This window comes from Cetorhinus maximus, chromosome 15 (assembly GCF_964194155.1).
Source record: "Cetorhinus maximus chromosome 15, sCetMax3.hap1.1, whole genome shotgun sequence".
Classification (NCBI taxonomy): domain Eukaryota; kingdom Metazoa; phylum Chordata; class Chondrichthyes; order Lamniformes; family Cetorhinidae; genus Cetorhinus; species Cetorhinus maximus.
In genome coordinates, this window is record NC_135893.1 from 30,747,260 (window position 1) to 30,770,699 (window position 23,440).

The 23,440-nt window shown below is 44.4% G+C and overlaps 1 protein-coding gene across 1 annotated transcript in view; it reads left to right on the forward strand.

Annotated features, from left to right (window-relative positions):
- disp3 (dispatched RND transporter family member 3) overlaps positions 1 to 23,440 on the forward strand; it is a 748,238-nt gene that overhangs the window by 717,167 nt on the left and 7,631 nt on the right. Inside the window, 2 exon segments of the mRNA XM_078559213.1 lie at positions 6,293 to 6,406; positions 13,708 to 13,874. Coding sequence (XP_078415339.1) covers positions 6,293 to 6,406; positions 13,708 to 13,874 — 281 coding nt within the window.

Below are 23,440 nucleotides of genomic sequence, written 5' to 3' on the forward strand. Positions count from 1 at the left end.
AGCTCTGACATGAAATTTGAACCCTGATCCGACTGTATTTTTTTTGTAACCCATATCTTGTAAAGAATTTGGTCAGCACCTCTGCAATTCTCTATGCTGTAATATCTCGTAAAAGTATCGTTTCCGGAAATCTAGTGGACAAATCTATGATCAGCAAATACTGATTTCCACTTTTGGTCTTAGGGAGGGGCCCTACACAATCAATCAGGACCCTGATAAAGGTTACTCAAATGCTGGAATCAGAATCAAAAGTGGAGGTTTAATTACTGCCTGAGGTTTCCCTATCACCTGAAATGTGTGACATGTTGGACAGAATTTGACTACATCTTTATGTAGTCCAGGCCATTAAAAATGTTTTTGTATTTTAGCTTGAGTTTTCCTAATTCCTAAATGTAGAGCTATTGGAATTTCATGAGCCACTTCATTTCTGTATCCAGATGGTATTACTATTTGATATACTACCATCCACTTTTCATCAGCCAGAACATGAGGAGGCCTCTATTTCCTCATTAACACATTATTTTTAAGCTAATAACACTCTGGAATACATTCTGCCTCTGTTTCAGAATAAGCACAACTGCTTTATTCGTGGACCTTTCTGCTGTAACCCTACTAATTTCACTGAACTAAACACTTCAGCCTCACTCTCTCCACCTTTCTCCTCCTGAACCATCTTTTCAAATACAGATCCAGTTAATATGATATCCTGTGGATATCAGCATCCTTCCCCTGTCTTTTAGATTATCCCTCTTCCTGTTTCAACCTTTGAGTTTGTGATCTCTTACTATATAATCTGGAAACAATCCAGGATGCTCTTTCTGCAATATCTCCATCAGTTGCATCTCCACAGGCTGTTCCACTACAGTAGACATCAGCAACATCTGTGACCCAGCTATATAATTTCCTAGGATAAATTGAACCCCTGCAATGGGCAATTTTTCCACTACCCCAACAATCACCTTGCCTATTTTCAACGTACCTTTTAAATTTACCTTACACAATGGAATATGTTTAGTTTCTTCATGAATTCCACTTACTAATACTCTTTCCTGCAATAACCCTTCTGGACAATGAATAGCACTATATCATAATATTGAGAACTGACTAGTCCACGTGTCCCTTCAAATTTTGATATCTTTGCCTGCTTCACCCTGTACACATGGATAGATTTTCGTTTCACAGATAAAATCTTTAAACATCTCTGTAATTTTCCCTTCAGAACTCCCTTGTCTAAATTGTGAACATGTTTCCACTTCTCTAGCTACCACTGATTCTTCCTGCTCCACCTGTATACAAACCACTAGTTTTTCTTGCCTCTGGATCTCCAGACCCGCAGTACTCTTATTTCCAGAACTTTTCTGACTCCCAATTACCACAATAGGTTTTTCATATAACTTCCAACACATTGACTTTGTTACAATGGAAAAATTTAAGTCTTTGAGTGTCACTTCCACCTTCAGCAGCTTCCTTTCTGGTCTGAGGAGAAGCTCCCTGAGAATTCCATGCCATCCCTTCTCCCTGACTACCTCCTTCCTTTCACCTTCCCACCTTCTTGGTGGTCGGGGGCCAATCACGGTCGGCAGTCCATTTCCTGGCCGATCCCAGGCCCGCCGATTGCACCCACTCACCGAGCTGAATATTCAGGCCACGGGGTGGGGACGGGAAGAAGGTGGGCGATGAGATCAATGCGGTCGCGGGCAAGCTCTGACAGAGAGTTCCCTGAAGGCAGAGAGCTTCCTCAGGGAGCTGAAGACCTGAAACAGCAAAAATAAAGTTTTCAAAAGCTGAAAAAAGTGTCCGTGCATCATAATCAGCCTTCTTGGATTTTAAGGAGTAATGGAAAAAGGTTTTCATACATGGACCAGTTCATAATCATCAGCTATCCCCGCTGCTGGCCTAGCTGTTTTAATCTCTGTTCTTCCACATGAGGCTGAATTTTATGCTGATCAGGCAGGCGCGCACCCGACCCGACCGGGCATGAAATCGCACGAGATGACGTCGGGTGAGCATCCCAACATCATCCTACGCACACACTATATTTCGGTCGGCCGGCAGGCACAAAAGTCGGAAGCGCGCCCGCCAACAATTAAGAGGGCAATTAAGCTCATTAATGGTGCAATTACCTGCCATTTTCGTAACCCATCCAACTTTGCGTTTGGCGGACGGGCGAATTAAACCTCATCCACAGACGGGACCGTGATGAAATGAAACATAAATAAATTTCTATGGACAGCATTTTCATTAGCTAAATTTTAAGGTGACTGATTATGATGTATGGACACTTTTTTCAGCTTTTGAAACCTTTGTTTTTGCTGTTTAAGGTCTTCAGCTCCCTGAGGAAGCTCTCTGCCTTCAGGGAACTCCCTGTCAGTGCTTGCCCGTGCTCACATTGATGTCATCGTCCACCCTCTTTCTGTCCCAACCCAGTAGCGCTGAGCTTTTCAGCACATGTTTCACGCTGGCTGGCAACTAATTGGCCAGCCAATGTGAAATGGTGGTCGGGTGCCAATCGCTGTCGGCGATCCATTTTCTGGCAGATACCGGGCCCGTCGATCGCACCTGCTCACCAAGCTGAAAATTCAGGCCATGGGTTCTAACTACCAAAGGAAGTAAATCTTTAAATTATCCCAAAAGGATTACTTCTCTGGGAGCTGCATATTTCATCTCTACTTTTAATGCTGTATCCAATGTCAAAATTACCTTGTTTAGCTCTCTCAAACTCAATATAAGTCTGTCCGGGCTGTTTCCTTACATTCCGAATTTTCTGCATGTACACCTCAGGAACCAACTCATGCACTCAGTATAGTCTTTTTTACTGCATCATAATCCACAGATACTTCTTCTGACAGCAATACATAAAACTCATGAGCTCTACCTACCAACCTGCTTTGTAGAAGCAATATCCAGGGCCAGGATTTTCAGCTTAGCATGCAGGCGCACGCCCAATACGCCTGAGCGTGAAGCAGCGCACGATGACATCGGGCGAGCATCCCGATGTCATCGCGCACTCAGGAGATATTTTGGTCGGCAGGTGCACGCGGGGGTCAGCAGTGTGCCCGCTGACAATTAAAAGGCCTATTAAGGACCTTAAGCAGCTAATTAAGTAGAATTTTTTGCTGCCTGTCCAACCTTGCGGTTGGCGGACAGGTGAATAGGCCAGGCAGCCTTTGCATTTCTTGCAAAACCTCATCCACAGGTGGGTTGAGGTTTCCAACAATTAATAAAAATACAATAAAATGCTTTTAAACTCATATTTAACATCTCCCTCTTCTTGTGACTGAGTCACATGTGGGGATATATTTATATTATTTGAGAAATCTTAGTTTTTCATTTTAAAAATCTTCAGCTCCCTGAGGCAGCTCTGCGCCTTCAGGGAGCTTTCAGTGAGTGCACCCCCACGCACGCGCAAACTTCAGCACTTGCGCTCCTCCTGCTCACATCCCGGCAGCGCTGAGGCTCTTAACACACGTTTCACGCTGGCTGGCCAATTTAAAATCCCTCAACACCAATTCCTGAGTTCAGTGTTCTTCTCATACTCATAGCCTTCAGATTCACCAACACAAAGCCAATGAAGGAAATTTTTAAAAATCCAAGACAGGTCCCCAGTTTTGTTATGATATGGTAGGTGGTAATTGCCAGGCTGGCCAAATCCCGAAAGGAAACCTGGTAAAGCAATCACGATGATTTGCAATTTGCATTTATTATGAGAAGGTATGTGTACTGAAGTCAGAAGTAAAGATTCCACTACCACTTTTGGAAATTTTAAATATTAAATTAAAACATTTTTAACAAAGTAAAAGAAAACTTAAACACACAAGTTTGCAGTTGCAAAGTTAAATTTAGCCTGCAGCATTTCCCAAAAGATTTCTACTTAACTAGACTCTCAAATGAACATGCTTTTCAAGACAACAGTCCCTATATAGATTTTTAATCCATGAAGAATCCAGTAATATTACTGCAAGGTACCCACTGTTGCTATAGGGCAGATATTTCACAGGCTTCTCTCTCCCTCTCACTCAACAATGGAAATCCAAGGCTTGTAACAAAACCTTGCTTTCTGGAACAAACAAACACTTCTCTGGGGTGGCTAGAGGCTGCTTACTTCACCGGTCTGTCCTCGAACAGCATACTCTTCAAGATCATATGGTCATACACCCCATACAGCTTTCAATCTTTCCTTAAATATGTTTTCTTTTCTCTTTCATCTTTAAACCCATTGTTCTTAACTTTCTTTGGAAGCTGCCTTTCCCAGGATATAAAAATGTTTCATGTTGTCTTTATGGCCACTACTTTCAAGAAAAATACACTTAATAACTTTGCTTTATTCATTTATGATCTATGCCAGTTGTAAAGCTTCCTTTCATTTCTTCTTTGAATTTCAACAGCTAAAAATTCAACTCCTCATTTGTCTCCTAATGCAAATTCCTATTCATGCTGTATCTACTGGTATTCCATCTTAACTTGTTCATCTCCACTTTAACATGCCTACTTTTACAACTAACCCTTTAATGATTTAAACCTTGCAGTCTGACTGTCTTCAGTTTAATTAAAGTAGTCACACAAACACACAAACATACATATAACCCCCCACAAGCCTGCTTCACAGGGCCCCACAGTAATATTTGGAAAAAGTTATATTTTTCTTTACAACATACACTCACTCTCCCACACACACGCACATACACTTATTCTCCACCCACCCCCCACACACACACCCATTCACTCACTCTCCCCCACACACACATGCATTCACTCACTCTCCCATGCACACACATTCACTCACCGTCCCACAAGCACACAACCAAACACACTCACTCTGTGACACACACACACACATGTGAATGCACTCTTTTACACACACGCACAGGTATTCACTCTCTCCCACACATGCACAGATTCACTGTCTCACATACACACACACTCTCACACACTCACTCACCCAGACACACTTACATTCACTCTCCCACATAGACACACACACAAATACACTCTCTCTGGCAAACACACACATGCACTCTCTCTCTCTCACACACACACACTCACTCACTCACACTCACTTTCATACACTCGCTGTCTCTCACAAACACACACACCCTCACGCACACACATTCATTCTCCCATACACATACACACACACACACACACACACACTCACTTTCCCATACACACACATACACTCACCCTCACATACACACACACACACACACTCTCCCACATGCGCTCACTCTCTCAAATACACACATGCGCTCACATACACATGCAGAGACAATATCTCTCAAACACACTCATTCTCTCATACACACGTGCATACACTCACTCTCACACACACATGTGCAGGGAAAAGGCAGGAGATTGGCACTAAGTAAAAAAGTTCAGAGATCCAGTGCAGACACGATGGGCCAAATGGCCTCCTTCTACTCCGCAACAATTCTGTGATTCTGTCTCTCACTCACACACACACACACACACACGTGCACTCTCTCTCAGACAAATACACACACGCTCTCCCACAAGCACACACACTCACTCTGTGACACACACGCAAACATCTGCATGCACTTTCTCACACACACGTGCGCACTCTCACACACACAAGCTCTCACTCTCTCACACACATGCAAAGATTCACTCTCTCATGTACGCACACACTCACTCACACACACTCACTCTCACACATACACATTCACTCACTCTCACTCACACACACACACCCTCACTCTCCCATACTCACTGTTTCACACACAGCACACTCTCTCACACACACACGCTCTCTCTAACACACACTCTCCCCCTCCACCTTGCCCATCTGTCTCTCCCCCAACCGGCTGTCTCTCCTCTCTCTCTCCTCCACCTCTCATAAGACAGCCCCGCCTTCCCTGGAACAAGTGTGGTGAACCTTTGTTGCACTCCCTCTATGGCAATAATATCCTTTCTGAGATAAGGGCACCAAAACTGCACACTGCACATACTGTTGCACTTTAACAACAGAATACTGTCATGTGTTACCTGGTATGACATTTCTGTTGTTATAAAAAAGGATATCAACTGATTTACTGTGGGCAATGCTACCAGGGAATCACTAGAAGATTTAACAAAAAGACAAGATCAGGTAGAAAGTTGAAGAGGTTCTGGTTCTGTTGAATACTTGTGAGACTGAATCTTCAGTATGTTAATGTTGTCACCAGACTGCCCGATTGAATAACTGTCTCACTGTTGTTCAGCTATAATTTAATATTCCATTATTCTTTGAAATGATTCGGGGAACATTGTAGTGTCTTTTCCTCTTCTGCAGGTGTTCAGAGTGCACTGTACAGTTTGATTCTCTCTCTGGTGATCTGTGTTGCTGCAGTCGCTATTTTTACCACCCATGTTCTACTCCTCTTACCAGTACTGCTGACCATTCTAGGTAAGAAAACCATTGATTGTTTCATCCTACCCTTGACTGCACAGCTATTAAATGCATAATAAATAATAGATGAATGGGCAGATATACCATTCAGGGGGCATTTTAATGATTTGTATTTCTTTTTTAAGTACCACCTTAAGACAGCATCTAAATAACCATACACCATTAAAAAGGTTAAAAAGATTGCAAGAATATTTGCAATGAAAACAGAAAATGCTGGAAAAACTCAGCAGGCCTGGCCGCATCTGTGGAGAAGGAAACCAAGTTAATGTTTCGAGTCCATATGACTTCTTCAGAGTCATACGGATTCGAAACGTTAACTCTGTTTCTCTCTCCACAGATGCTGCCAGATATGCTGAGTTTTTCCAGCATTTTCTGTTTTTATTTCAGATTTCTAGCATCCACACTATTTTGCTTTAATCTTGTAAGGATATTTGTTTTTTAACAGGATTGACTACACTTCAAAAGTAGTTTTTCGAGTCATCCTGAGGATACAAAATGCACTGCAACAATATATGTTCTTCAATAGTTAGAAATCCTTGCCAATTACCTTTCCAAATGTTCTAGTCCAAGTTTTGTCATTAATTATGTCAACAACATACACAATAAACTAGAAACTGGCAATGGAAAGTTGACATGGCTCCCCAAAAATCTGACAACAGGTAAGCGCACTGAAAGTGCAGTGGAACATAGGCATGTTACTTGAGCCGTATATATTCCTTCACTTACATTGTAAAGGGTAAGTGATGAATGCCTAAAGGGGACGCAAGTCTTGAAAGCTCTAGATTTAATTTGTAGGGAGTTTGGAGACATACATTTTAGAAAATATTTGACACTCAGTTCAGAGATGCACGCTCTTGTCCATCCAGACTTCCCAATTATGCTAGTGTCTTCTTCATCTACCCTCTCAACTGAAGCTCTACTTTTCTCCCCCACTCACCACTGACACCCCCCGCAAACTTCCCCTACCCCAGTCTGTGGTTTGTAGTCGTACTTTCTTTCCTCCCAGAATCTGTGGTTTAATCAGCACCCTCTTCTCTTCTACCCACACATGTCCTGGTTCCTCCCTTCCCACTTCCTGTCAGTTCCACTTCATGGAACTCCTAAATCCAGCCCTCCTCTTGTTATTATCACTGTCGGCTAAAATGATTAATTGTGAGGGCATGCAGTGTGTGGGATTTCCTGACTTTGCTAGAAGTCCCATCCACACAATACAGCTGCATTCAATTGTTTTCGATCTCAAGGGCAGTTAGGGATGGGCAATAAATGCTGGCCAAGCCAACGTTGCCCATATCCTGTCAATTAATTTTAAAAGACATTGGCTTAGAATGGCAACACCAGAATGAGAATAGAAGTTCACCATTCTGGAGCTGAGGAGGGAAAGACTAATTTGCATTAGTTTTGTTCTTGAAGACATGAGGACCATCCCACCAAAACTCCTGTGTGTCTACATCATAATCCCGTGAATTTATATATTAATAAATATACCGGGGAGCTCAAAGGACCTGGATTGAGAACTTCTGTTGAGAGCTCAGAGAAAGAAAGGAAACTATTAAATCAGTCTAAAGTTTCAAGAGCGGAGATCTTTTGTGAATGTTTAAATGGTAAAATAGGGAAAGTTACTGGGCTTGTTTGGAACTAGATGTGATAGAAAGAACTTGCATTTATATAACACTTTTCACATCTCAAAGAGTTTTACAGCCAACAAAATATTTTTAAAATGTACTCACTGTTGTAATTTGGGGAATTGACACCCAATTTACCCACGGTGAGGTCACACAAATAACAGTGTGAAATGACCATAAAAGCTGTTTAAGTGGTGTTGATTGAAGGATAAATATGCAAGGCACTGGGGATAATTCCCCTGTTCTTCCCTAAATAGTGCCATGGGGTATTTTAAATTCACTTTAGAAAGCAGATGGGGATTTGGTTTAGACAGAATCTTGTAGTATCTGGCATAGCAAGGGTTAATGTGGGACTGGGAAACAGTACCGCCCACAGTGTGAGAAAAAGAGACACGTTACCTGAGACTAGAGTCAGTTGTGGACTGTGTAGAAGCAAGCATGGAGTTAGCTCGTAGCTTGGGCTATACCCTGTATATATGTACATATTTATGTGTTATCAATAAACATTTAAACATTGAACATTAATGTTCAACCATACAAGACTCAGAACCTCTTTGTGAGACCTACTAAATTTACAACATACAACAAACCTCTGATAGTGCAGCAGTCCCTCAGCACTGCACTGAAATTCAGCCTCTATTTAGCACTCAAGCTTCTGGAGTGGAATTGGAACACAAACTTCCAACACAGATGTGAAAAAGTAACCACTGAGCCAAAGCTACTCATGGATGCATTTGGGTCATAGAATGAGAGGATTCAGGTTTGTTTGAGGCCTAAAAATGGATCTATTTTGGGATAGAGAGGGAAGATCTTCTAGTACTGAGCTGACTTAAAGCAACTCGGGAACCTGTTTATGGCCTGGAAGAGTGAACTTCTAGGACTAAGATTGGAACCAAATAATAGATTTTATGGAAACCTTATCCAACACAGAGAAGAAACAAGATCATAATTGAAGTGAAGCTTGCTGTGAATTTTCTTATGGATTTTATTTAATATGTTTGTATTAGTTCCTTTGGTTCTTTGCATTTAATATAGCTGAATTTGCAGCAATATCTTTGCTGCATTCTTTTTAGTTTCTTCTATCCTCTGATGCATTTTAACTTTAATAGTTAATGAGGTCAGGGCCTGATTTGCATTGTGGGAGACACAGCTTTAGCACATTACATGATTCATTCATTATTCCATGACTATTAGGGAAATATTCCCACTGAAATATTTCTTGAAGAGCATTGAAATATTCCTGCCTAGATATTCATAATTTGATAAAGACACAATGGTTGGAATTCCGACAACCAGGGTCATTCTGCAGGGACAATAACCGGGAACTGGCAAAAAATCTCAGGTAGTGACACTTTTGAGTCCAGACACTATAGAAAGGAAATGCCTTCACTTAGAACTCAAGGTGAATTGGTACAAATTTCCATGAACAGCATGTTAATGAACCATACGTATGTTCATAATATTATTTGGGTTGATAAAAATGCATTTGTTCTATTAACGAACCACACAGAGGATGCATTTTACATCAATACATACCTCCCCCCAACTCAGTGAGGTTCACATACCATATCTTGGAGCCGTGGAGTGGGGCTGTGACAGCACCATTCAACAGTAATGTTTAGTGGTACTGTGCAAATTCATTTTGATTTCCAAGCTTTATTTTTGTTCTGGTTTGTAACCATCCTTCCTTATTTACAAAAAAAAAACATAAGGGAGAATTTTCTGCCTGTTGGGCAGGCCAGTCAGGAGCGGGCACGGGCGGGTGCGGAGCCAATCACCGCCCGCGATCGGCTGCACACCGCCATTTTACGTGGGCAGGCCACTTAAGGCCCGCTCAGCACCATCTGTGCGGGTGGGGGGAGGAGGGAGAGTCAGGGCCTGCGCATGCGCACAAAAGAGCACAGAAATCTCTCTGAGGCATGGTGCTGACTCAGGGAGATTAAGTTCAAATTGAAAGTTTTAAATAAAGAAAGAATAAGATTATTTAGGCATGTCCCCTCATGTGACCGTGTCATAGGAGCTGGGACATGTTTATGAATTGTGTAAAAAATATTTATTTATGCAATGAAACCCGTGGATGAGGTTTCCTGAAAACGCGAAGTTCCGCTTGGGCTCTTTGCCTGCCCGCCAACCTTAAGGTTGGATGGGCAGCCCTGTCAATTACCTAAATTAGTCTCCTATTGGCCTTAACAGGCCTTTGACAGTTCGGCAGGCGTGCAGCCACCTCCAGCGCACGCCCGCCAAATGAAAGATCGGAATGACATGCCCAACCTCACCGGGCGTCATTTTATGCGTTGGTGTGCCGGGCCCGTGGCCCACATGCCAACGTGAAAATTCTGGCCATAGAATTTTTTTAACTGTTTGTGGTAATAATTTATTTACAGCCTTATTTTATATCTGTCACTAGTCAGGATTAACTACAATGAAAGTCTCTTGCAGTGAATTCTGTTGAGATGAATGTCACTCAATAATGACATTTCAGAAAACCAAGAATAGTCAGAGTCTGAATCTTCTTCTCATGCAATGGCATTGTGTCTTGACAGAATGAGTTCCACTGTAAATGGCCCCATTGTCCACAGACAACCTCTGCTAATAAGTTGTAGACTCTGTTTCAATTGAGCCCTAAAATCAAACTACAGCCATCAAGATAAAATAGGAGATGGGTGAAGGAAAAACTATAACAAGACTATCTAGCCTGCACAAAAAAAACATCATCAGCATAATTTGCTAGCTTGATAGGGTTACATAGAAAAACTGAAAGTGTTGGAAATACATAATGTTGATCAGCATCCAAAAGAAGGAAAGGGCATAACTTGGTAATTTGTGGGGCCAAGAGTTTCTGATAGGACCAATTCCCCCTGTTGGTCTCTTAGTATAAGCCACTGAGAGTATAAGGAATAAGTTATGAGGTTGGAGGAAGTTAGTAGGGTGCAGGATAAGGTGTAGGGCCGGAGGAGGTTGGGAGGATGGAAGCTACACTGTAGGATTGGAAGAAGCTCCAGCGCCTCAGTGGATTGAGGCCATGGAATGGTTGCAGATGAGAATTTTGAAATAAATGCAGGTGGTCAGTAGAGGTGAATAAGGATTTGTAACACCATGACCATTAAAAGGGTCTATCATGTTCATGAAAAACTGCCCAACAAAGCTTTTTTTCTCTATGCGTGAGTGCTTGATATGCTGAAATAAATCATCACACAACGCCAGCATTGTGGCGAAGGCAATGCCTCTTTCTTCTAACAAAGATTTTACTAGCACTTTCTCATAAAGACATTTCCCCTTTATTATATTGATATAAAAAACTGCAGTTTGCAACTGGAAAGTATGGGGCCCTGTTAAAAAGTGATGGATTTTGTTTTTCATAATTGCCCATTCCACATGTCATTGTTTCAGAACAGCATTGGTAAAGCTTGAAGGCACATTGATTAGCTGCCTGCAATCTTGGGTAGGAAGAGTGTAAGTTGCCAGGGGAGGAGGAAGAAACGCCAAAAAGTAAGGGAGAAAGTACAGAAAGAGGAAGTCTCAACCACAGAAGAATAAGTAGACTGCATGAAAGCCATTTGACTAAGCCATTACAAATGATAAAACTCTTTGCCTGCATAGATTCTGGTTGTACACATACATAAAAACTAGCCTACAGAATTGCAATAAGATTTCCAGAGGTGTTAAAGTTTAAACTGCCCTGTGACATACAGTGAAATTGACAAGTATGTTGTCAGTTCCATTGATGCAAAACACATACAAATTGTTTTCGAAATTAGAGTCTTTGCTGTTTTAATTTTGAATGATATGTCTCTCAGCTGTATCCGCACATCCTGTTTAAAAGAGCTTAAGGAGTCTTTTGTTCGCTCTTCATTGTGTAGGATTTTTGTCTTTTAATTTTACTGCGTGTACTTTTTTAGGACTGAATTCCCACAGTAGTTAGTGAATTACAGATATCATCAATCAGAGCAGATGCAGAGTTGTATTCTGTTTTCCTTTTATTTGTGTGAATTTTACACTGATCAAGGTGAGAGAATAAAACCTTTTCCAATTGGGCATCATAGGCAGATGATTTCCTCTGGTCACTGTATGTTATTGGTATCAATAAACATGCCAGCATGGAATGTGAGTGGCAGCGCTCAGTGCTGCCTGTGCAGGCGGGGGGAGGAGTGCGAGCGGACCTAGCGCAAACATATGCGCAAAAGAGTGCTTCAATCTCCCTGAGGCACGGAGCTGCCTCAGGGAGCAAAGCGCTGTTTAAAAATACTAATGCACAAAATAAAAATGTCATAAAACATGTCCCCTCATGTGACTCTGTCACATGAGCATGGACATGTTTTTAATTCAAGTGTTAATTTTTTTAAAATTTGCTTTAGGAACCTCATCCCGCCCGTGGATGAGGTTTCCTAAAAAATGCAAAGCCCTCTTAGCCTTTTTGCCTCCCAGTCAACCATTAGGTTGAACGGACAGTGAAAAATTCAGGACAATTGTTAACTTAAATGCCTTAATAGGCCTTTTAATTGTCGATAGGCGCGCAGCCAGTTCCGGTGCATGCCCGCTGACCTAACTATCACGAGAGTGCGTGTTGATGTCGGCACGTTCAGTCGACGTCAACACGCTTTATTTCATGCTAGGGGGGATGGTGTGTGAAAAATCCTGCCCTAATTGTTTTTATTAAAAACAACAATGGGTGAAATTGCAGCATATGAAAGCAGTAACAGATTGAAATTGAATTTGGCTTTGTTTATTTAAGGTGTCAATTTATTGTAGACATTTTCTTCTTTGGTTGAAATTCAAGACAGAAGAATTTCATATGAACCCATTAATTTACTATCCTACAGCAGGGATTTGACCCACATGACTATTATCGGGCCAAGATTTGCAAACTTTGATCTTTCATAAGATTTCCTTCCTATTTAGGAGCTCTCTTGTCTCTGAGCAAGAAGTTGTGGGTTTAAGCTCAATTCCAAAAATTTGGGTACGTCATCTAGGCTTCAGTGTAGTACTGAGGGAGTGTTGTATTCCTGGAGGTGCCATATTACAGATGAGACATTAATGAGGGCCTCATCTCCCAGCTCAGGTGGGTGTAAAAGATTCCATGGTACTACTTGAAGATGAGCAGAGAGGTCCCTAGCCAACATTCATCAATCAATCAATTAATTACAATGTCAGCCATGACTCAGTTGGTAACACTCTTGCCTCTGAGTGAAAAAATTATGGAGTGAAGTCCCACTTTGGACTTGAGTATGAAAATCTAGGCTGACACTTCAGTCCAGTACTGAAGGAGTGCTGCATTGTCAGAAGTGCCACCTTTGAGGTGAGATGTTAAGCCAAGGCCCCATATGTTCTTTCAGGTGGGCATAAAAGATCCCATAACAATATTTTTGAAGAAGAGCATCATTGTTACCTTTGGTATCCTGACCAAAGAATGATACCAAGTTATTTATTTTGTTTGCTGTTCGTAGGGCTTTACTGTGCACAAATTGGCTGCTTTGTTTGCCAAAAAACAACCATGTCTACATTGCAGAAGTAATTCACTGCTGCAAAGGCACTATATATAATATACATATATATATGCAAGTTAGTTCTTCCTTTCACTGTGTATGTTTTTTTTTACTTTCTCCAAGTTTCTTGGAATTGTCCTTGGATATTGAGTATTTATGTGTTGACACGTGCATGTCCATTATATTTTACCAGGTGTTATCTGCTTGATGGTTGCCACCATGTACTGGTTTGGCTGGGAGATGGGAGCAGTGGAAGCCATCTCTCTGTCCATCTTGGTGGGCTCCTCTGTGGATTATTGTGTCCATCTCGTTGAGGGTTACCTGCTGGCGGGAGAAAACCTTCCGATAGCTGAGACTGACGTAAGTAGAACCAGCTGCCAGCTCAATTTCTTTTAATGCCAAAGTTTACCTTCCTGGCATTAAACACTGTCAACTGCAACCTTTTCAAGTTGATGCCAGTTCCATATACATGATATAAGTTGTTGGAAAAAGTAGTAATAGCATTAATGCCGAGAAAAAAATGAGGCTGAAACTTTTCCAGAATTTTGAGTCAATTAGTTGTAATATGTAGGAGGTCTTGTGGCCCAGTGGTAGCATCCCTGTTTCTGAGCCAGAAGCTCCAGGTTCAAGTCCCAATCCAGAGCAGAATCATCCCAGTTTGCACTAACTGTGGTAGCGGGCAGGAAAAATAACATTTTACCCACCACCCGCAATGGTGGCTTTTCACGCCACATTGTCCCAATCCCACCTTGTTAAACATGCATTCCCAGGAAACATGCCATTTCATAGGTGGGCAGCCTCTGATTCACCCACCACACCATCACCTTGCCGCTTCCTCATGCCGGGCGCCTTTTTTAAAGTGCAGCCTCATGCACACTTCTCAGTGCTTCCAGCCCAGGACTGCTGCACAGAAGACATGGCCCTGAAAGGCAAGAAGACTGCAGCCCCCCCACCCTCAATTCAGTGACCTGGAACGCTTTTTGGATGCTGTGGAGGTCTGCCATGATGTCCTCTATTCCCTCTCTGGCTGCAGGAGGGACAGCAACATCACCAATCAGGCTTGGGAGGCAGTGGCAGCAATAATCAGTGCCACTGCCTTGCGAAAGAGGACAGCCACTGCCTTGCGAAAGAGGATGAATAATATCCTCCATTCTGCCAGGTTAAGTCACTCTCCTCATCACTCTCAACTCACACACTCACAAACCCATAACACATCCACAGGGATCTCACACACTGCCAGATCAAAGAACATCACCATTCACTCTCTCACCTTCATTGTCCTCATCCCATCCATGGAACTACTCACCAACCAAACATGCCAGGCCTACTTATCATCTGGCCTAGCAAGCGTCCTGCTTACACTCTCTCCATCTGTCTTCATGCAGGACAAGCTGACACACAACAAAAGGGAGAGGTCGCAGACTGGTGGAGGGATGTCTGAAATCAAGGTCCTCACGGACTTTGAAAAGAGAGCCATCCAGCTGGCCGGCAATGATCTGGACCATTACTGTGCTGACGGTGAGGTCAGCAGTGTTCAACCAAGTGGGGATCCAGCAGTGCAACATCCATCAGACAATCATGCTGTGAATGATGTGTCTTGTTTCACAGGCCACTGCCATGCACTAATTATCATTCTTTGCTTTCGCAGGCACATCTGGGAAACAGCTGAGGGAGTCCACGATCCAGGTCCCTGACTCAAGCCCTGAAGACACCTCAGAAGAGGAATCTGCTGAAACCGTCATAGAAGACTCATCACACCACTCACCCACACCATCTACCAGTGCAAACACACACCTCGGTGGAACCAAGCTTTAGAGTCAGGGTCACAATCTGGTGAGCAGATTGCACTGTCTGATCCACAGCAGGCGGCGGCAGGGACTTCCCAGGTTTCCGGCACTCAGAATACTGCTGGAGACCAGAAATCTGCTGAGTCAGATGATGAGCCTCTGGACTTAGCCATACCTCATTTGCTGGAGCTACAGCTCAGGAACATCAGGAAGGGATGTCCACTGCACTCCTCAGTCTGCAAGGCGTTATGGAGGATCCATCTGCTTTCAGTCTGAGGTGATAACGTCGGTATGCTAACGCACCAAGCTCAACACTGATAGGATGGTGGCTGCCATGGAGACCTTGGTCCAGGACATCAGTCCTGCACTGCTGAACTCCATCGCTGATGTCATAGTAGGCCTCCAACAGTGTCAATGCGAGAGGGGTGCGGGGCAACCCAATCTCACTCCAGCTACCTCTTCTCCTCAAGGAGTCAGCCAGGGGCCCTCGGGCACCAATAGGGAGGTGGATCAGCAGGTGCACACCCCGGGGCCATCCACCAAGATGACTTGGGAGTGACTGGCCCATCCCAATCCCCTCTTCCTGTGACCCCAGTAAACTCAACTCCACAGGCTGAGGAGGGTGCCACTGCCACACAGCAGGACCCCAAAAGCAGACCGGGGCCCTCCAGGTCTTGGCCGTCCAGAGGATGCCTGTCAAGGTCATCACAGACAAGGTGTAGTAGTCAGCAGGCTGCCTCCACCTCCGCTGTGGATGTCGAGGGAGCACAAAAACGTAGCAGCAGGGTTAGGAAGGTTAAGAAGATGTAGTTGCCTTGTGCCCAACAGGTGTTAAATCATTTGTACATAATTGTTCAAAGGCGAAATTTTTAGAGTGCAGAGTTTGCATGTTCCTGTCATCAAAGGCGAAATTTTGAGAGTGCAGAGTTTGCATGTTCCTGTCAGGATTAAAGGCAAAGTTAACAGGCATAGGGAACCTTGGTTTTCAAGGGATATTGGCGATCTGGTTAAGAAGAAGAGAGAGGTGTATAGCAGGTATAGGCAACAAGAAGCAAATGAGGTATTTGTAGAGTATAGAAAATGTAAGAAAATACTAAAAAAGGAAATCAGGAAGGCAAAAAGAAGACATGAGGTTGCTTTGGCAGATAATGTGAAGGTAAACCCAAAGGGTTTCTACAAGTATATTAAGAGTAAAAGGATAGTAAGGGACACAATTGGACCCCTTGAAGATCAGAGTGGCCGTCTATGTGTGGAGCCTCACGAGATGGGGGAGATCTTAAACAGTTTTTTTGCATCAGTATTTACTCAGGAAACTGGCATAGTGTATAAGGAAGAAGGGGAAACAAGCAGTAGTTTCATGGAACACATAGAGATTAAAGAGGAGGAGGTGCTTGCTGCCTTACAGCGAATAAAGGTAGATAAATCCCCCGGGCCTGACATGATATTCCCTCGGGCCTTGAGGGAGACTAGTGTAGAAATTGCAGGGGCCCTGGCAGAAATATTTAAAATGTCCTTAGCCACGGGTGAGGTCCCGGAGGATTGGAGGGTAGCTCATGTTGTTCCGTTGTTTAAAAAAGGCTCCAAAAGTAAACTAGGTAATTACAGGCCACTGAGCCTGACATCAGTAGTAGGTAAATTATTGGAAGGTGTTCTGAGAGATCGGATATATAATTATTTGGACAGCCAAGGGCTGTTTAAGGATAGTCAGCATGGCTTTGTGCATGGTAGGTCGTGTTTAACGAATCTTGTAGAGTTTTTCGAGGAAGTTACCAAGAAAGTAGATGAAGGAAAGGCTGTGGATGTTGTCTACATGGACTTTAGTAAGGCCTTTGACAAGGTCCCACATGGGAGGTTAGTTCAGAAGGTTCAGACACTTGGTATCCATGGAGAGGTTGTAAACTGGATTTGAAATTGGCTGTGTGGGAGAAAACAGAGAGTGGTAATGGATGATTGCTTCTCAGACTGGAGGTCTGTGACTAGTGGTGTGCCTCAGGGATCTGTACTGGGACCATTGTTGTTTGTTGTCTATATCAATGATTTGGATGATAATGTGGTGAATTGGATCAGCAAGTTTGCTGATGACACTAAGATTGGAGGCATTGTGGACAGCGAGGAAGGCTTTCAAAGCTTGCAGAGAGATCTGGACCAACTGGAATAATGGGCCAGAAAATGGCAGATGGAATTTAATGCGGAAAAGTGTGAGGTGTTACATTTTGGAAGGTCAAACCAAGGTAGGACATACACAGTAAATGGCAGGGCACTGAGGAGTGCAGAGGAACAAAGGGATCTGGGAGTTCAGATACATAATTCCCTGAAAGTGGCGTCACAGGTAAACAAGGTTGTAAAGAAAGCTTTTGGCATACTGGCCTTCATAAATCAAAGTATTGAGTATAGGAGTTGGGATGTTATGGTGAGGTTGTATAAGACATTGGTGAGGCCAACTTTGGAGTATTGTGTGCAGTTCTGGTCCCTAACTACAGGAAGGATATCAGAAAGATTGAGAGAGTGCAGAGAAGATTTACTAGGATGTTGCTGGGTCTTAAGGAGTTGAGTTACAGGGAAAGATTAAACAGGTTAGGACTTTATTCCTTGGAGCGTAGAAGAATGAGGGGAGATTTGATAGAAGTTTACAAAAATGTGAGGGGTATAGACAGAGTAAATGCGAGTAGGCTCTTTCCACTTAGATTAGGAGAAATAAACACGAGAGGACATTGCTTTAGGGTGAAAGGGGAAAGGTTTAGGGGGAACATTAGGGGGAACTTCTTTACTCAGAGCGGGGTGAGAGTGTGGAACGAGCTACCATCTGACGTAGTAAATGCGGGCTCACTCTTAAGTTTTAAAAATAAATTAGATAGATATATGGATGGGAGAGGTCTGGAGGGCTATGGACTAGGTGCAGGTCAATGGGACTAGCGGAATAATATTTCGGCACAGACTAGAAGGGCCGAATGGCCTGTTTTCTGTGCTGTAGTGTTCTATGGTTCTATAATGTTCACTTTGTTATTAAACTCCCAAGAGTGTCTCCTTGCCTATGGCCCTGTGTTCTGATGAGCAGTGTTCATGTCACTCAGATGTGAAACCTTTGCCCCAGCACAAAATAAAGGCAGGTGACTCAGCCCAGGGCCTCTTCCCTGGAATGCTTTGTGCAACCTCCCTAGCACACTGATGGTGTGCCTCCACTGTCACTGGTCACATCAGCCATGTCTGCACCTCGATGGGTCTTATCATTGCTGCCAGAACAGCGTTCCATTATTCTCTTTGCGTGCTCCCAGCACCTTTCAGCTGCGGCTCGGCCTCCATCTCATCAGCATCTGTGTCCGGTGACAGTGGAGTCCTGAAGGTTTCAGCTCACGAAAGATGCCATAGGATCAGGAGAAGTTAAAGTTTCCCTTCTACATCTCCATGATATGACTATTCACAGAGCACAAGCAAGGTGCCAACAGCCAGGTGGGAGTCAGACATTCACATAAGCTATGTGAGGATCTATGGTATGTCCTCACTGCATGTCAGCATCACCCTTCTGGAATGTAGGGACTATGGGCATCCACAGCATCTCCATGACAGGAGCCTTATCGCAGAGGATATTTGCGCTGCCATCAGCCAGACAGGAGTCAAACATTCACAGATGCAATGTGAGGATATATGGTGTCTCCTTACTGCATGTCGTCATCATCCTCCACGAATCTAGCAGTTATGAGGGCCTCCCAAGTGCGCCTGCCTCACCTGGTCAGTGCGATGGCCTCATTGCCATCATCCTCGCCTTCGAGGACCTCCTCGCCCTCATCCAAGTCGATGACCTCCTCATCAGAGGAGACGTGCATTCCTCCATCTCCTCCTCAGCCAGCTCCTTGCCCCTTTGCAGTGCCAGGTTGTGAAGGACGCAGCAGGCAACAACGATGCATGACGTCCTCTGTGGACTGTATTGCAGGGGTCCACCAGACCGGTCCAACCACTGAAACCTTGGGCAAAATTTTTAGCTCGGCGGGCAGGCGCATGCCTGACCCCCTCGAGCGTAAAATGATGCGTGTTGACATCAGATGAGCGCCCAGTCATCAACGCGTAGTCGTGCGATATTTCGGTCATCGGGCACATGCGGGAATCAGAGCACGCCCGCCGACAATTAAGGCCTGTTAAGGCCTTTAAAAAGACAATTGACTGACATTTTTCATTGCCCGTCCAACGTGGGCAGGTGAGAAGGCCAAGAGGTCTTTGCACTTTATGGAAACCTCATACACGGGCGGGATGAGGTTTTCTAAAGTAAATAAAAATAAAATTAAAATTTTAAAATTTAATTAATAACATGTCCCTGCTCATGTGACAGTCATGTGAGGGGACATGTTTAATTACATTATTCATTTCTTTTTTTTTCTGAAAATGCTTCATCTCCCTGAGGCAGCTCTGTGCCTCAGGGTGATTATGAAGCGCACACTCGCGCGCATGCGTGAAGGTCGCACTCACTGGGCTCTCGCTCCACCCGCCTGCACAGGCAGCACTGAGCGCTGCCATTCGCGTATCACGCTGGGCGGACATTAGTTGGCCCGCCAGCGTGAAATCGCCTTCCGGCCTCGATCGCGAGCGGCAGTCAGCTTCCCAACTGTCCCCGCCGAGCACGTCTGAGAAGGGCAAGATTCTGCCCCTCATTTTCAACATCCCAATGGTTTGCTCCACCAAGGTACGAGTTGCAACATGAGCTTCATTGTACCTTCTCTATGCTGCACTCTGAGGCTGAAGCATGGGTGTCATTAGCCATGTCCTCTGTGGGTAGCCCTTGTCCCCGAGGAACCAACCCTGCAGCCTCTCTGCACCCTCAAGACGTCAGGGATCTGAGACCGACTGAGAATGTAGGAGTCGTGGACACTTCCTTCCTTCCTTCCTGGAAACCGAACACAGACCTGCAGGATGAGTTTATGGTGGTCACACACCAGCTGAACATTCAGCGAGTGGAAGTCCTTGAGGTTGACGTAGTTGACCACTTGTTGCCATGGAGATCTGAGTGCAGTCGATTGCACCCTGCACCTGTGGGAAACCTGATATCTGGGCAAATCCCAGCCCTCTTGCTTCCTGGCTTTCCTGATCCTGGGAAAAATGCACATGTTTGTGTGCCTGTGTGAAGATGATGTCCGTGACCTCATGGATGCATTTGTGCATGGAGGCTTGCGATATCCCACAGAGGCCATCTATGCAGCCCTCAAAGGAGCCACTGGCGTAAAAATTGAGCACTGTGGTCACTTTCACGACCACTGGCAATGGATGCACTCCATGTCCCTGTGGTGCCAAATCCTGCCGCAGGTGGCAGGTGTGACCGATCAGTTCCCTGGACATGCGCAGCCTTTGGCGACACTGGTTCTCGGTCATCTGCAGGAATGACAAATGTTGTCTATATACCCTGTGTGTCGCTAGGTGTCAACCAGCGATAGCTCGCTGCGGCTCTTCAGCGATGTGCATGGGAGCCCCAGCTGCCCCTTCTTCCTGAGGGTGTTGCTTATCCCCCTGCCCAGCCAAGCACCTCCATTGCTCTTCGCCTTCACCTCTGCTCTCTATAAGCCTTGAGGCATCTAGTTCGGTCACGAGGCTCCATGCCCCTGATGTACTCCTCCTGCAGGATGAACGAGAGAGATGCGCGGGTTATCTTGGGTGATCTAAGAATATTTCTTGGTTAAGTCTGAAGGCCCTTTAATGCATCCCAGAGAGTGCTGGTCACCGCTTGGAAGGCTAGAGTTTAGTGCGCTGTATGGCTGCCCGAAACCCCACTCACTTCCGCTCCACTCCACCTGACCTTTGCCCATTGGACTGCATGCTGTGCTCTCAGTTCAGGTGCAAGCATTCTCCTAACCCGCACTGAAAGGCTGCACTGTTAGCTTGAACCATTGGGGAGACTGGTCCAAACCAGAATGATGACATTGCAAGGAGCTGTGAGCGCCTCCACCAGTGATGTTCCATAGCCAGCTTTAGCAAGGAGATTGTACAACATGCCCAGTCATCCAATTGATCTGCAGTCCTCTAACATGCTCATTAGTTTGCAGTCTGTGCACAAAGGGTGAAAAGCTCTGGAGCATTTGGTGGCACTTTCATGCCTCTGCATTGCTTGAGTGGACAGATAAGCTAAAGGCCCAACCCCAAGCATGCAATGTGGCTGCGCCTGAACTGTCTCAGCTGTGGAGGAATGGTCACTTTATACAAGGTTTCCCTAATGCACTTCCCTCCCCCCGCTGCACATGCTTGTGCACCACCATCACCTGCAGTGCAGCGCTTGCCCACCCCTCAACTCGTCTCAACAGCAGTGCAGCCCTTGCCACAGCACCACACTGTCAGCCAGCCGGGAAAATGCAACTTGCCTGTGCCCTCGTCTGAATGCACAGCGCCTCAGCCTAGAGGTCCAACAAGCGACCCTTGCAAGCACTGCGCAATATTACTGTGCACTCACCTACAAGTTCCTCTCGAAGTGCAGCTCGCCAGGTGCACACCTTATAAATGCTGTTGTGAAATACGTCGGCATGCAATCACACCGACATACCTGGATGATCCTGTGTGGGGGGCTGTTTCCAGCGAGCATCAATTATGATGATATGCAGATGTATTAAAATGAAGTTCCCAATATGCGGCGGTGGGAAACGCGGTCTGCCATTAACGGGAGGAGCAGACGATTGCAAACTGGTTTCACGATGTCGTGGAACCAATTTTTGGCCTTCCCGCCATATTGTCCGTTCACGCGCGCCATGACACCCAATGGGCAGGGAAAATTCTGCCCCAGGACTTGATGGTTAAGGAAGGCTCATTCATAATGAGGCTAAACAGGTTGAGTATCAACTTGTAAACCTTTCCAACATATGTCAATGGCAGGCAATAAGAGTGGGAAAAATTCCAGGTAAGCCATGTGATGGAGCATGCAACCTGCAGAGGCAACGGCAAACCGCTGCAGTACTTTGCCAAGCATAACTATGGACCAACTCAGAAATCCAATACCCTCTCAGGGCATGGTACCTGAAGAGAGAGAGAGTTGTAATGTCATAATTTTTATTCGGCTAATCTTATTGAACTCATTTATAATGAATTTCATGTACTTGAACTTACTGAAACTCATGGTCAGACCCAATAGAAATGTAATTCTTCAAGATAGTCAGTGGTCATCAAACAGGTATCATCGCTCGAGGCAGAATGGGGCAATAATTATCCTATTCCAGCCACGTTCACAAGCCCACAAGATTAGTACAAGTGGAATGGCCCACCCTACCTATCTGACTCCCTGCACTGAGAGTCCCCATGCCTGTTATTGCCCTTGCAAAGAGCAAGCCAAGGATCCATACCTTAGAAGGGGAACCATAAAATGGCACAGCTGTTTTCTGGTGGATTCCACTGATAAAATTCAAGGCTAAGAAATAAATGTTAAAGGACATGAAGTTCTGATTTTAAAAACATGTGGCCTGTGGAGGAAGGGAAGGAGTACTCCAGTAATGTAGACAGGGCATTTTGTATCCAATGTAAACACGATTGATCTGAGTGAGTTAACTAACATGAAGGATGTACTGAAGATAAATGAGCAGTAGAACTAGAGGTGAGGGGTAATTTCCATTTAAACTGTTGTGAAACTAAGTAAATGGGAATATATGTGAAAAATGCATGTTGAAGAAATATAGAAAATATTTAACTCATTTGATCAATGGCTATACACTTGAGAGAAATTTAACTGCAATCATACACTTGGTTGAATTATCACTTAATGTCATGGTAACCAACTGCGCACAGCAGTAGCAGATCGTTTGAAAGCCTGAGTCTTCTAATGTTTGTTTTCTATCAATCGATAGCACAAATACTTGCTGAGATGAACAGCTGCACCAAGAATGCTAGTCTGTCATATAAGCCACTTTGACATACAGTAAGGGTTCCTGGAGAACTAGAGCTCAGATGGAAACCCAGCACCTGTCGTTCTCCCCTGTTTATTTTATCTGTCATGGCCGCGTCTGTTGGAAACCAGTTTGTCTCAATTTGTAGCCATTGATACAAATGAAGTGATTCAACTCCAGGCTTCTTATGCCAAAACAGAGCCAATGGCTGTGCTGTGTCCCCACTGCCTTCAGCAATAAAATAAGAAAGACCCTCTTTAAATCACACTTTTTTAACCAAACTTTTAATCACTCATCC